This window comes from Triturus cristatus, chromosome 3_2 (assembly GCF_964204655.1).
Source record: "Triturus cristatus chromosome 3_2, aTriCri1.1, whole genome shotgun sequence".
Lineage (NCBI taxonomy): Eukaryota > Metazoa > Chordata > Amphibia > Caudata > Salamandridae > Triturus > Triturus cristatus.
The window spans coordinates 1,210,241,169-1,210,256,861 of record NC_140584.1 but is presented as its reverse complement, the minus strand read 5'-3'; the positions used below and the strand labels follow the sequence as shown (position 1 = coordinate 1,210,256,861).

The 15,693-nt window shown below is 47.7% G+C and overlaps 1 protein-coding gene across 3 annotated transcripts in view; it reads right to left on the bottom strand.

Annotated features, from left to right (window-relative positions):
• SLC4A3 (solute carrier family 4 member 3) overlaps window positions 1-15,693 on the bottom strand; it is a 696,397-nt gene that overhangs the window by 159,042 nt on the left and 521,662 nt on the right. For all 3 annotated transcript variants that reach the window (XM_085650187.1, XM_085650189.1, XM_085650188.1), the window contains one exon: window positions 15,156-15,350. In XM_085650187.1, the coding sequence (XP_085506313.1) occupies window positions 15,156-15,350 (195 nt within the window). The remainder of the gene's footprint in view (window positions 1-15,155; window positions 15,351-15,693) is intronic.

The window sequence follows — 15,693 nt, the reverse complement described above, 5'->3', positions numbered from 1 at the left end:
ACACAATACTTAAACCCTATACTTGGGGAGTTCATTATATTTAGAGAACTCTCCGGCGTGCGCATTAATTGGGGAAAATCACAAATTTATCCATTGACAACCGGCAGGTCATCTTTTCCAATAGACTATCCGAAACAATGGTGTGAATCGGAGATAAAATACTCAGGAATTCGCATTACAGCTGACCGTGCTAAACTCATGCACTTTAATTATGGTACAGCACTTACCAAAATCACTGCATGGTTTACACGATGGATCTCGCTCCCCCTATCACTGGCAGGGAGAACATAGTTGATTAACATGATAATTCTCCCAAAATTATTGTACCTATTTATGAATATCTCCTAATACCCTGGTAAACATTTTTTTGCAGCGTTAAAAACAGAGATGTTACATCTAACCTGGGGAGGCAAGCAACCGAGAATTAAAGGGGGCACACTTCCTAAGACATATACACAGGCTGGCTTCGAAGTCCCAAATCTAGAGCTTTATTATTTCTGTGCTCAGGCGCATTATGCAACGTATTGGTTCTTCCCGCCGCCATATATGCCACATATTGCGGTGGAACAAGCTTACATGGAACCGATCCCACTTGCAGGTGCCATCACCATGAATCCCAGTGGCAGGGAGTAAGACCCCACTACGGTGGCTTGCACCGTGGATGCATGGCAGGGCATCGCCGAGAGGCTTGAGGTGCCCATGCCCTATTTTCCCTTACTGCCACTGAACTATCACCCACAGATTCCGTTATTACAAGAAATTGGCTTCAGACAAATGATACTTCAGCTTAATATAAAAACTTGGGGGGATCTATATACTGACGGAAGTTTCTGCTCTAGAGAACAATTTTTTGGAGAAGTAGAACCTACATCGATGGAAGTGTTTTATGTGTAAGACAAGGCATTAAAGCGAACATAACATCCTTTCCTCTGGAACCCCTAATACTGACCCCACTGCATAAGCTTTTGCAGTTAGAAACACCTCGACATTTGGTCTCTGTTCTGTATCATAGCATTCTTAATGGGAGCAAGAGCTAGGAATTTAATTGACAGATGAACAATGGGAATACTGCTGTACACAAACTGGGCAGATAACTGCCAGCAGCCGTTTCCGGATTATTCATTTCAAGTTTATACATGGCATATATTATACACCGGTTAAAATGCACAAATTTCACATTAGAAACAATAGTCGATGTCATAGATGTGGCATGGAAGGAGCGGACTTTCTACACCTGGCCTGGGAGTGTAGTTCAGTTGATCAGTACCGGCAGCAGGTCTTTGAAGCATTGACACAGATGACAACAATCCGAATAAGCGCCTCCCCCATGTTGGCTCTCTTGGGATACATGGCACAGATACCTGTAGGTCGCAGGAAATATGCAGCACTTGGGCTAATATTAGCCAAAAGAAAAGTAGTTTGCAGATGGGGACGAGGTAGAGCTCCCAAATTCAAAGACTGGATTCCGGACTTACGATTCTGGCAAGAACAAACATTGATATATGCAGAATTACTACCACCGTCGTCACGCCCACGAGACATATGGGAGCCCTTAAAGTCATATTTGCTATCGCACCCGTTGGAAGTCGGTAAAGACTAGTGCGAGGGAGGGGAGGAAGGAAGGATATATAACTGATTGAATGGATGAGACAAGTGAGCGATAAGATGGTGACTAATTCAAAATGTGTGATCTAAATTGCTTTATGTCATTTGTTCTGATTGTTGGGGATTAATGGGTCTGAAGAACATAGAATAGTATAATGATGAAGAAATGCTGATGTATAAAGCTAAATGTGGAATTTGCATACGTACAATACAGGGCAGTTCCAACTTTTACTGTATATGGAACCGATGATGCATATATGAAACATTTGTTATGGGAAATGCATTCATGTTTGTATTTTGTTTCAGAAATACCAATAAAAAAATATATTTTTTAATGATCTGCCAAGGGTCTAGAACCTAAGCTTGACCTTGTCAGGGCTTTTGGTGATTTCGATCCTCCCAAGAACAAGGAACAATTAAGATCTTTCCTGAGTCTAATTGAATTCTATTCAAGATTTATTCCTAAATTTACGGAAAAGTCTTATCACATGAGAAATCTACTAAAAAAAAAAGTAACATTTGTTTGGAGTAACTTGTGTGATCCAGAATTCAGGCTCATCAAAAAAGACCTCGTTCATGCCACGCCCTTGGAACCATTCAATACTTGCGATGAAACCGTTGTCATGACTGGTGGCAGCCAGATGGGACTGGGTGCCGTTCTTATGCAGCGCAGAGAGGGCAAAGATGAGGTGGTAGTCTTCGCTTCAAGAAGCTTGAAAGGCGCAGTATCATCCTATTGGGTGATAGAGCGAGAAGCCTTAGCATGCTGGTGGGCATTGTCCACTTCAAAATGTACTTGTGGGGTTCTCATTTCACTGTTTGAGTTGATCACAAGCCCTTGGTGCAGTTATTAACTACCAAAGGCATGGAACGAGCTACACCCAGGATTACCCAATGGCAATATAGACTTCAAGAATATAAATGCACTGTTGAATATGTAAAAATATCTTGGCTGATTGTATGTTTCATCTTCCAAGTTGCAATGTGGTTGATGAGTGGGAAACATCAGAGAATATTGACACGGATTTGGTGTGTGCGCTTGAACAGAGATGTGATGGTGCCATATTAGAAGGTGAGTGGATCACGGCTTGCGATACCAATGTACAGAGTGCTGAGGTGAAGAACGGTATCCGTCAACGTTGGTCTGGATGGAAGTCTGATGGGGTAAAATGTGACGTTTACAAACATGTTTTGGGGAGTAGTCTATTATCAACGACCTCCTTTACCAGTACGGTTGTTGGTTGTTCCTGAAAGTATGAGGAACAGAGTCCCTATTTTAGCTAATGAGGGGCACATCGGTATGCGTGCAATGAAGAGGAGGATCAGGGAATGCTTTTGGTGGCCAGGGTTGGACAGGAGTGTTTAGTATTTTGTTATTGATTGTATCAAATGTGCTGACAGCGAGAAGTGTCAGGTTACCGTTCCCAGTCCTGTTGAAGCCATTGAGGTTCCCAATAAGCCATGGGGGACATCTTTGGTCCCATGATTATCTCTGGAGGTTTGCGGGAATATGTTATTGTGGATTTTTATAGTCATTGGCCGTAAATTACGTTTGTTAAGTTGTAAGATTCTAAAATGCTAATGTCCCATTGCCCGTATTTCATCCTGTGTTAAGTTAGTATTCATGGCGCCAGTTTATTAGTAGCCGCCATTCTGTTCTATGGTCGAAGTCAAGCTCCTGTCTCATACGGCTTGCCTCAGCAGAAAACTGCCTCCATGCATCTTACTTTGTGCTTCTCCAAGGCCAAGTTCAGCTGCGCTAATGAATGTACTTTCTATTATGGCATACTTTGCTGTTAGATAGGCTCGTTCCCACCTTCAAGAATGGCGGGCACGAGCAGAGTAACCTTGGGTCAGAGATAACATGTACCCTGTCTCAGGACTGTAGCTCATCCTTCTGTGTCTCCTTTGTTTGCTAGTGCCTGGGCTGGAGATATCCAGCCTGGGCTTGTTCTTAGGGAATTGTAAATGTATAATTCTGAATGTTATGTTGGGGGAAGTCAGTCCCTCGGCAGCCATCTCGTTAGGCTGGTCAGACTGGGCTTCGCTGCAGTACAATACTAATAAATAACTTTGGTTCATATTCTCTACTGTCTGACCGACTCTTCATTAGTCGGGAAGGCCGAGAGGTGGTCACGAGTGACCCAGGTGTCCCTATTTGGGCCACTTCCTTCAGTTGGTACCCGTACAGGGACTCCATCGGGTGACCCATGCTCGCCTGCGGACGGGTGAGGAGGACGGGGCCACGCCGGGTCAGATGGGCAGATTGGGGATCCCTGCACGATAGAGCCTTGCACTCACAGCTGCCCACCTGTCTGATCGGGCGGTGCCTCGCCTAGTGGTCGTCCCGTCTGGGGTCCTGAGAAGGCAAAAACCTTGGATATAGCCATTTGGTCCGAAGAGTTGGCAGTGGAGAATACGTTTGTTTGACCTTTGTGCAACAGGTGAGCTTCTTTTGGTTCTTTGGGAATATGGCGCCATTTTGAGTGATTTTTTGATGTGGTCTGAGGACCACTTTTGGTTTGTGTTCGGTGGGTCTGCGGACCATTTGATTGCACTTGGTAGGACTACGGACTGGTTTAGGTACAGAGTGTCTGCGGATGCTCTGCCAGGCAACATAATGGATTTGGCCTGCTTTTGAAAACGCCTGAGATTTGGCTAGTTTTTGTTTTTATGGTGCAGACTTTGAATTGTTTCTTTATGCGGTCTGAGGACTGACCTTTGGGTTTCCTTGTATGATACGGTCTGAGGCGCGATCTTTCTAAAGATATCAGCGAACTATTTGTCTGGTACGAATAGTGACCTTGCTTCCATTTAAGATGCCCTGCTGGAGCAAGCTGTGTTGTTTTGGGTGCCGTTGTTGTTCCACTGATGCTCGATTGGAAGAGAGGCAGCCTGCGCCTCCGGAGGTTACCCCAAACTTTGACATGTACGTTAAGCATGGCCTTGGCCCTGTTATGTTTAGTACACTATGGCAAACATATACGAGGGACAACACTGAGTTGCAGTGGCCACTAACAGGTACCTTTGATGAATAAAACTGAATTTTCTACAGGGTAAGTTATTTGCAAAACAAAGTACGCAGTCGATGTTTGATTACCTCCAGGTATGGTAGAAGGAAACTAAGCAGAGGCGAATGAAGGCAAAAAGAGAGGACCGAAAAGGGAGAATGCAGACAGTGACACATAAAGCAGTAGCGTATGATAGAGGGAAAATAGAGAAGGGTATAGAGTATGCTGCTCAAAAGTTTAGGTTGCAATGTGACAAACTCTATGTTACCAGAGAAGAAGGCAATACATTTGAGGAGGATCTGTTAGATACCCACCTCCTGCCTCCATATGCTCCGCAGAGGATATATCCTGCTGTCCCACAGCTCCAGTCTTCTGCCTCTCCTGCCCCTGCTTCTGGTTCCCCTGCTATTCACCTGTCTGCCTTGGCTAGGCGCGTCCTGTTTCTTCTTCGGCTTCACCTACCTGTAGCGCCCACAGCGACTACATGTCTCCCTGCTACGCTTATTGATCCAACTTCTTCCCTCTCTCCATCGCTTACACCTACAACACAGTCATTGGTAACTCTGGTGCCTGACTCTTCGACTATTGTGCCCTCCACATATCTCCTCTTCCTGATCGTGTTGAGAGTTGGAACGCTGGTGCGTGGACTGGATGAGGGGGACCAGGCGACTGCAAGGGACCGAATGGGGCGGGTGTTGATGCGGTCTCCAACTTCATCGAATTTTTGGAATCCATTTTTCTTAGGGAAGGCATTCCTGATGAATTTTGTCAGATAATGGTTGTCAATTCACATCCACTCAATTTTTGATTTTTTAACCTTTTTGGGCATTAAACGTATCAAGACCTCTTCGTACCATCCAAGAAGCAATGGCCTGGAAGAACATTTTAACAGAGTTATCAAAGATAATATAGAGTTAGCCAGGTCCAGTGGTCTGAATTGTGAGGAGGAGTTACGCAAGTTGTTGTGGGCACTTCGCACCACCCCCAATGCAAACACTGACTTATCCACTTTTGCCTCACTATGAGGAAGGTTACCTGCATCTAAGTTGACAAGACAGTGGTTGGGGCCTTCCACCATTTCCAAGCAGAAATTGGAAGATGTGGGCAGGAAAAGACAGCATACTCAGAATAAGTTTGTGAGTGTTCCGGGAAGAGAGTCCAAAGTAGCCATTGGTGATTTAGTCAGAGTCAAAATAGCCAGGATCATCGCTATGAAGGATTCCAAGTTTTCTTCTCCACAAAAAGTTGTGGATGTGAGGAAGAATGTAGTGAGATTACAAAATGGAAAATGGTGGAACAAATGTAAAGTTTCCATTGCACATGATGTTCCCAGGACCAAAATTGATTCTTGTGTTGGAAGAGGAAACAATGTTATGGGTGAAGGTGGGAGGAGGAGAGTGTCCACCAGTACAAGGTTTCCATTAGGCCTGGGCGTTAAATTCCGTTCCGCTCGCGGAATATGCGGAATTTGGGTAATTTCGCATTTTGCGGAGAACACGGAATTGCCAAACATTTCGCGATCCGCTGCTTTGCGGAAATTTTTGCTTGTTCGCGCTTTCAAAATGCGTGTTTGCGAGATATTTCCGCCCGAGCACGCAAACAGCATTTGCAAAAAGGAAACAAGCATCTCAAACGGGCGGAACAAGCAATTACGCGTGTTCGCGGAACTCTGTGAGTGCTCGTGGAGATTTTTTACCATTTCTTGGAGCTTTGCGTAGCGCGACTACGCAAATTCCGCCCACCCCTAGTTTCCATCTTCCAAGCTGCATGATTTTATGTCTTAAATTATTGATGGTCATTGTTCTTCATATGTCTATATCTATATACACATCTTGCGATGCATTGCAAAGCATTGTTTTTCTTCTGTTTCTTTACCCATTATTATAATTTTGTTTTTTGTTGTATATGTAAGGGGGAAGATGTGTTGGGTTCTTTTGTTGTGCAACCTTTGAGTTGCCATGGGAAAAGAATGTGGGACTGGGTCGGTTGGGATTTGAGGGTTTGTTTCCGTAGGACTTGTCCTGTTATCTATATACTCAATAAAGGATCTTCTACTTATCATACCGAGTCCTTGCAGTGACACAGTAAGGAGAGGAGTTGGCCTAACGGCTAGGGTGGTCGACCTCAAATCTGGGGGACTGGGTTCGAGTCTCGGCAATGACGCTGAACATCCTGTGATTCTGGGCAAATCACTTAATATCCCCGTGCCTAAAAAAAAATGAATGTGTCCTCATGTAATGCAACTGGTGCTATGTAAAGCACTCCGATACCTGATTCGGGTCAAGTTCGCGTTATATAAAACTCTGTAAAAAAAAAAAAAAACAACACAGTGGCAAAACTTGATAAAATGCCCCAATGATAGGCCCATTAATTCACTTACCCTTCCTCACCCCAGACCGCACCTGCAAGGGAGCATCCACCTCTCTAATACCAACAACATGGAACACAAATCAATGCCCTTTACGTCTACCCTCCTGCAGGCCCTCTGCCTGGCCTTCTCCTATGGGAGACACCACCAAGGGTGGGCCCAACCAACAACACTCTAGTAAGAAAGACCAGGTAACAGGATTCGGGTACAAGATCTCAAGGAGTGGGATGCACGGAGAGGGTATGAGGCAAGAAAGGAACAATCAGAGTAATAAGTATTCATTCACGGATGTCCTCACCCCACTTCCTCATCTCAACTCTCACACAGCGAGGGAATCCCCCATGGTGCGCCTATCACACGATCTGATGTATGTCTGCTATGGAATCTGAAAAACAATTGCACACCGCAGAATAAAGTCTACATCCCCCGTCTCATCCACCTCCAACTAAAAGTGAGCGACATAAGGAATGACTTGATCACAGGTGTGAATAGACAGACTATGAGCATGGGCAAAGAGAAGACACATGAGTGAGGTATATGAGGATCCGAAGATTGGACCATGATGCAGCTCCTCAATACACGGAGAAGGAAAAAGGAGACTCCATTCATGCACGGAAATCAAAGAAACTAAAGGGTGAGATGCACACTCACTTACAGACCCCAAGACAAAGAATACTGCACGGACACCAGTACAGGTCAAAGAGAGTAACAAATGAACCCAAGAACAGGCAAGAGCCAGAGAGACTACTGTACGAGCCCGAGGACAGGCAAGAGCCACAGAGACGACTGTATGAACCCGAGAACAGGCAAGAGCCACATAGACTACTGCATGAACCCAAGAACAGGCAAGAGTCACATAGACTACTGCATGAACCAGAGGACAGGCAAGAGTCACAAAGACTACTGTATGAACCCGAGGACAGGCAAGAGTCACAGAGACTATTGCATGAACCTGAGGACACAGAGAAAAGACTACTGCATGAACCCAAGGACAGGCAAGAGTCACAGAAACTACTGCATGAACCTGAGGACAGGCAAGAGTCACAAAGACTACTGTATGAACCCGAGGACAGGCAAGAGTCACAGACACTACTGCATGAACCTGAGGACACAGAGAAAAGACTACTGCATGAACCCAAGGACAGGCAAGAGTCACAGAAACTACTGCATGAACCTGAGGACAGGCAAGAGTCACAAAGACTACTGTATGAACCCGAGGACAGGCAAGAGTCACAGACACTACTGCATGAACCTGACGACAGGCAAGAGTCACAGAGACTCCAGCATGAACCTGAGGACAGGCAAGAGTCACAGAGACTACTGCATGTACCCTGAGGACAGGCAAGCGTCACAGAGACTACGGCATGAACCTGAGGACACAGAGAAGAGACCACTGCACGAACCTGAGGACAGGCAAGAGCCACAGAGACTACTGCATGTACCTGAGGACAGGCAAGAGCCACAGAGACCACTGCATGAACCTGAGGACAGGCAAGAGTCACATAGACCACTTCATGAACCTGAGGACAGGCAAGAGTCACAGAGACTACTGCATGCACCTGAGGATAGGCAAGAGTCACAGAGACTACCGCATGAACCTGGTGATAGGCAAGAGCCACAGAGACCACTGCATGAACCTGAGGATAGGCAAGAATTACAGAGACTACTGCATGAACCTGAGGACAGGCAAGAGTCACAGAGACTACTGCATGGACCTGGGGAAAAGGCAAGAGTCACAGAGAGTACAGCATGTTCTTGAGGACAGGCAAGAACCAAAGAGACCACTGCGTGAACCTGAGGACAGACAAGACCCAGAGAGACTACTGCATGAACCTGAGGACAGGGAAAAGCCACACAGACTACGGCATGAACTCAAAAACAGGAAAGAGTCAGAGACTACTGGATAAACCTGAGGATAAGGAAGAGCCACAGTGACCACTGCATGAACCTGCTGACAGGCAAGAGACAGAGACCTCTGCATGAACCTGAGGACAGGCAAGAGACACAGAGACTACTGCATGAACCCAAGAACAGGCAAGAGTCACAGAGACTACTGCAGGAACCAGGTGACAGGCAAGAGCCACAGATACCACTACATGAACCTGAGGACAGGCAAGGGCCGCAGAGACTACTGCATGAACCTGAGGACAGGCAAGACCCACAGAGGGTACTGCATGAACCTGAGAAAAAGCATGACCCACAGAGATTACTGCATGAACCTGGGGACAGGGAAGAGTCACAGAGACCACTGCATGAACCTGAGGACAGGCAAGACCCAAAGGGAGTAATGCATGAACCTGAGGACAGGCCAGAGCCACAGAGAGTACTGCATGAACCTGAGGACAGGCAAGACCCGATGAGAGTATTGCATAAACCTGAGGACAGGCAAGAACCACAGAGAGTACAGCATGAACCTGAGGACAGGCAAGAGTCACATAGACTACTGCATGAACCTGAGAACAGGCAAGAGCCACAGAGACTACTGCATGAACCTGAGAACAGGCAAGAGCCACAGAGACTACTGCATGAACCTGGGGACAGGGAAGAGACACAGAGACTACAGCACAAACCTGAGGACAGGCAAGAGTCACAGAGACCACTGCATGAATGTGAGGACAGGCAAGAACCGCAGATACTACTGCATGAACCTGAGGACAGGCAAGACCCAAAGGGAGTAATGCATGAACCTGAGGACAGGCCAGAGCCACAGAGAGTACGGCATGAACCTGAGGACAGGCAAGATCCAATGAAAGTATTGCATAAACCTGAGGACAGGCAAGAACCACAGAGAGTACGGCATGAACCTGAGGACAGGCAAGAGTCACATAGACTACTGCATGAACCTGAGAACAGGCAAGAGCCACAGAGACTACTGCATGAACCTGAGAACAGGCAAGAGCCACAGAGACTACTGCATGAACCTGGGGACAGGGAAGAGACACAGAGACTACAGCACAGACCTGAGGACAGGCAAGAGTCACAGAGACCACTGCATGAACCTGAGGACAGGCAAGAGTCACAGAGACCACTGCATGAATGTGAGGACAGGCAAGAACCGTAGAGACTACTGCATGAACCTGGGGACAGGGAAGAGACACAGAGACTACTGCATGAACCTGAGGACAGGCAAGAGCCAGAGAGACTACTGCATGAACCTGAGGACAGGGAAGAGCCACAGAGACTACTGCATGAACCTGAGGACAGGGAAGAGCCACAGAGACCACTGCATGAACCTGAGGACAGGCAAGAGCCACAGAGACTACTGCATGAACCTGAGGACAGGAAAGAGCCACAGAGACGACTGCATGAACCTGAGGACAGGAAAGAGCCACAGAGACCACTGCATGAACCTGAGGACAGGCAAGAGCCACAGAGACTACTGCATGAACCTGGGGACAGGGAAGAGCCACAGAGACTACTGCATGAACCAGAGGACAGGGAAGAGCCACACAGACTACTGTATGAACCTGAGGACAGGCAAGAGCCAGAGAGACTACTGCATGAACCTGAGGACAGGGAAGAGCCACACAGACTACAGCATGAACCTAAGGACACAGAGATGGGACTACTGCATTAACCAGGGGACAGGCAAGAGTCACAGAGACTACTGTATGAACACGAGGATACGCAAGAGACACACAGACGACTGCATGAACCTGAGGACAAGCAAGAGCCACAGAGACCACTGCATGAACCTGCTGACAGATACGAGTCACAGAGACTACTGCATGAACCTGGGGACAGGCAAGAGCCACAGAGACTACTGCATGAACCTGAGGACAGGGAAGAGCCACAGAGACCACTGCATGAACCTGGGGACAGGCAAGAGCCACAGAGACTACTGCATGAACCTGAGGACAGGGAAGAGCCACAGAGACCACTGCATGAACCTGAGGACAGGAAAGAGCCACAGAGACTACTGCATGAACCTGAGGACAGGGAAGAGCCACACAGACTACAGCATGAACCTAAGGACACAGAGATGGGACTACTGCATGAACCTGAGGACAAGCAAGAGCCACAGAGACCACTGCATGAACCTGCTGACAGATACGAGTCAAAGAGACTACTGCATGAACCCGAGGACAGGCAAGAGCCACAGAGACTACTGCAGGAACCTGAGGACAGGCAAGAGTCACAGAGACCACTGCATGAATGTGAGGACAGGCAAGAACCATAGAGACTACTGCATGAACCTGGAGACAGGCAAGAGCCACAGGAACTACTGCATGAACCGGAGGACAGGCAAGGGCCACAGGGACTACTGCATGAACCTGAGGACAGGCAAGAGCTACAGAGACTACTGCAGGAACCTGAGGACAGGCAAGAGCCACAGAGACTACTGCATGAACCTGTGGACAGGCAAGAGCCACAGAGACTACTGCATGAACCCGAGGACAGGCAAGAGCCACAGAGACTCCTGCATGAACCTGAGGACAGGCAAGAGCCACAGAGACTCCTGCATGAACCTGAGGACAGGCAGGAGCCACACAGACTGCTGCATGCACCAGAGGACACAAGAGCCACACAGACTACTGCATGAACTTGGGGACAGGTAAAAGCCACAGAGACTACCGCATGAACCTGAGGACGGGCAAGAGCCACAGAGACTACTGCAGGAACCTGAGGACAGGCAAGAGCCACAGAGACTACTGCATGAACCTGAGGACAGGCAAGAGCCACAGAGACTACTGCATGAACCCACGAACAGGCAAGAGCCACAGAGACTACTGCATGAACCTGAGGACAGGCAAGAGTCACATAGACCACTTCATGAACCTGAGGACACAAGAGCCACAGAGACCACTGCATGAACCCGAGGACAGGCAAGAGCCACAGAGACTACTGCATGAACATGAGAACAGGCAAGAGCCACAGAGACTACTGCATGAACCTGAGGACAGGCAAGAGCCACAGAGACTACTGCATGAACCTGAGGACAGGCAAGAGTCACAGAGACTACTGCATGAACCTGAGGACAGGCAAGAGCCACAGAGACTACTGCATGAACCCACGAACAGGCAAGAGCCACAGAGACTACTGCATGAACATGAGAACAGGCAGGAGCCACACAGACTACTGCATGAACCTGCTGACAGGTACGAGTCACAGAGACTACTGCATGAACCTGGGGACAGGCAGGAGCCACACAGACTACTGCATGCACCAGAGGACACAAGAGCCACACAGACTACTGCATGAACCCGAGGACAGGCAAGAGACACAGAGACTACTGCATGAACCTGAGGACAGGCAAGAGACACAGAGACTACTGCATGAACCTGAGGACAGGCAGGAGCCACACAGACTACTGCATGCACCAGAGGACACAAGAGCCACACAGACTACTGCAGGAACCTGAGGACAGGCAAGAGCCACAGGGACTACTGCAGGAACATGAGGACAGGCAAGAGCCACAGGGACTACTGCATGAACCTGAGAACAGGCAAGAGTCATAGAGACTACTGCATGAACATGAGGACAGGCAAGACCCACAGAGACTACTGCATGAACCTGAGGACAGGCAAGAGTCACACAGACTACTGCATGAACCCGAGGACACAAGAGCCACAGAGACTACTGCATGAACCCACGAACAGGCAAGAGTCACAGAGACTACTGCATGAACCCACGAACAGGCAAGAGTCACAGAGACTACTGCATGAACCCGTGGACAAACAAGAGGTGCAGAGGATGCTTGATGGATATTTCGAGCATTAAGAGTCTCAGAGAATTCTGCATGGATACTAGAATTGGTCACAGAGGATTGCTTTCAACATGATACTCCTCTTGGCCTGCATTGGTGCCTCCCTTAAATCAATTGAGGCCCTTCGAGGTGGGGGGCTATACCCATTAGAAGACCTATTTAGAGTGGGAGACTGTAAACCATCAGCCTCCCTACAGAGTTAGAGAGAGTGCTCCATGGACCGTTCTATATTTTTGAGTGAAAGGCAGTGCACCTAGAGCATGTCTATGGTTTACAGGCAGATTTGAGGCTCCACCAACATCTTTATGGTTTAGAGTGAGAGACTGGAAACTATCTGCACATCTATGGCTTTGAGTGAGAGACAGTGCTTCATGAACATCTCTATGGTTTAGAGTGAGGACCAATTCTCCATGAGCATCACAATAGATTAGAGTGAGAACTAATGCTCTATGAACATCTCTATGGTTTAGAGTGAGAACCAATGCTCCATGAACATCTCTATGGTTTAGAGTGAGAACCAACACTCCATGAACATCTCTACGGTTTAGGGTGAGACCCAATGCTCCATCAACATCTCTTTGGTGTACAGTAAGAGATGGTGCTTCACGAGCATCTCTTTGGTTTGATTGAGAGACTGTACTCAATGAGCATCTCTATGAGATGAGTGAGAACTGGTGCTACACAACATCTCTATGGTTTGAATGAGAGACTGTACTCAATGAGCATCTCTATGGTATCGAGTGAGAACCGATGCTCCACAAGCATCTCTATGGTTTGAATTAGAGACTGTACTCAATGTGTATTTCTATGGTTTAGAGTGAGAGATGATGCTCCATGAACCTCTCTGGATTTTAGAGTTAGGGACTGTGTTTCATCAACATCTCTATAGTATAGAGTGAGAGACTGTAAGCCATCAAAGTCTCTATGGTTTAGAGTTAGAGATTGCGCTCCAAGGACATCGCTATGGTTTGAATGAGAGACTGTAATCAATAAGCCAACCTATGCTTTAGTGTGAGAGACAGTGCTCTAAGGATATCACTACGGTTTAGCAATCTTCTCTTGCATGAATTTCTCTTTCATTTAGAGTGACATGCAGTCCTCCATGAACATCTCTAGCCCTGGCAATTGCCAAGTATCTACAGTTAGTCTAATACCACAATAGGTAGAATGAGTTACCATTCCAGCAAAGAGCAGCTAACAATGTATTCATTTAATCCCTTTGTGCAGTCCAGGACTAGCACCACCCTGTGAAACATCAAATTAATCGAAACAATGCTAAACAAAAACTCTACCTGACCTCTTGCTTGTTGCATTATTTGCCTCCAAATCCGGGGACTGGATCGTGAGATCATGCTCTCGCAGCAAGGGTCACATGCACTACTGTTCCAGCTGAATTGTGTGTTGTGATGCTCAGTGCAAGTGCCTGTTACGCCGCGGGCCGACTCACGACCCGCGACACTACCCGTTTCCTCTTCGCCTGCCTTGGCGTAGCCTGTGGCGCCCCTCCCTCCACTTCGGGGGGGCCGCGGTACAGCATCGCAGCCCGCTGTGCCCATTTCAACTGTGTTGCGGAAAGCACCCGCAATGCCTGTTGGTTTTTGGGCACGCCGCATTCTTGCAAGGCGGCCCATCTACTTCCCGAGGCACCTTGGGCCATTACACTCACCTGGTGTGGGCGTCTGGTGATCCCCCTTCCTTGGGGGCCATATTATTGCACTCCACTCTTTTCCCTATCCAAGATGGTGACACCTCTCCTTCCTGTTTTGTCACTTCCTGTTCCTGTATGCCACTTCCTGTTCCTGTATGTCACTGGCTGCTTAGGCTTTCATTGTCGGCAGCACCGTGGCTACCGGAAGGGGTCGCCCCTATGTCAGCCAAACCAGGACTTACAAGAACCGAAGCCCGAAACCTTCCCAATGCCTCAAGACTGGTAAGAAAGACCCTAAACCCGTCAGTGCCTGCCACAGAAAGGGGACCTCGACTCTCACACACACAGCAGATACTTAGATGAACCTTCCCTGACTGTGAATGTGAGGCATATGGAGGCTTAGACGAGTCCTCTCACACAGGAGTCTCACTCTATGGTTGAGAGTGAATAACTGTGTTCTTGAATACCTCACTAGAACAAATAGAGGATCAAGCATGGAAGGAGCTTTATCAACATATATATGGCGTGCATTGTGTTACTGCGCCATGAACACCTGCAGAGAGTTACAAGACAGAAGGCACTCCAAGACCCCGGGCAGCTTCAAGCAGCAGAAGGGGCTCCAGGCACATCTCTATCGTGCACAGTGTGTGTTGGCACCATGTGACCCCATGAGGTGCCACAAACCATAGACAGGTTCTCCAAACCAATGTTGCCACAAGAAGGCCTGGGTATACAAAAGCGCTTGGAGAAGATATGGGCCATCCAAATTAAGAGGCGCATGTCCACAATCCCCTCCACCCTGCCTGTGGCACACACCTTGTAGAGCTTATAGAAGGTCTCGTAGATGAAGATGAAGGAGATGAGGAAGGCAAAGATCTCCTGAGTGAAAGGCGAGATGTACCGCACCAAGAAGCTGCCTTCAGCTGCCACCATGATGAAGATGAAGAAGATGAGCCAAAAGCCAATCCAGACTCGACCTGTCAAGTACTCAATGCCCTGAGTTTGGCAGAACTACAGGAGAGAAGAAACAAAGAAGAGAGAAAAGTAATTATCAGACATGAAAGAGAAGCCATTGAGATTGTAGGACATCAATAGAATAGGAGAAAACAGAAGGGAGGAGGTAGGAGAGGGGAAAGGAAATGAGACAAGATGAGAGAGAAGGGAGGGATGGGAGAAGGTAAGAGATGAGGGGAAGGAGAAGACAGGACAGAGAAGGGAGAAAGTAGAAAACAGGCTGTAGAAGAAAGAAAACGAAATGCTCAGTCAGTGCCTGGTTAGTTGGGTGCTTCCCCATCCTTTACCGTAGTTCCTTTAGGGTCATCCATGGCCTGTTAACTTCCCGGCACCTCTGGGA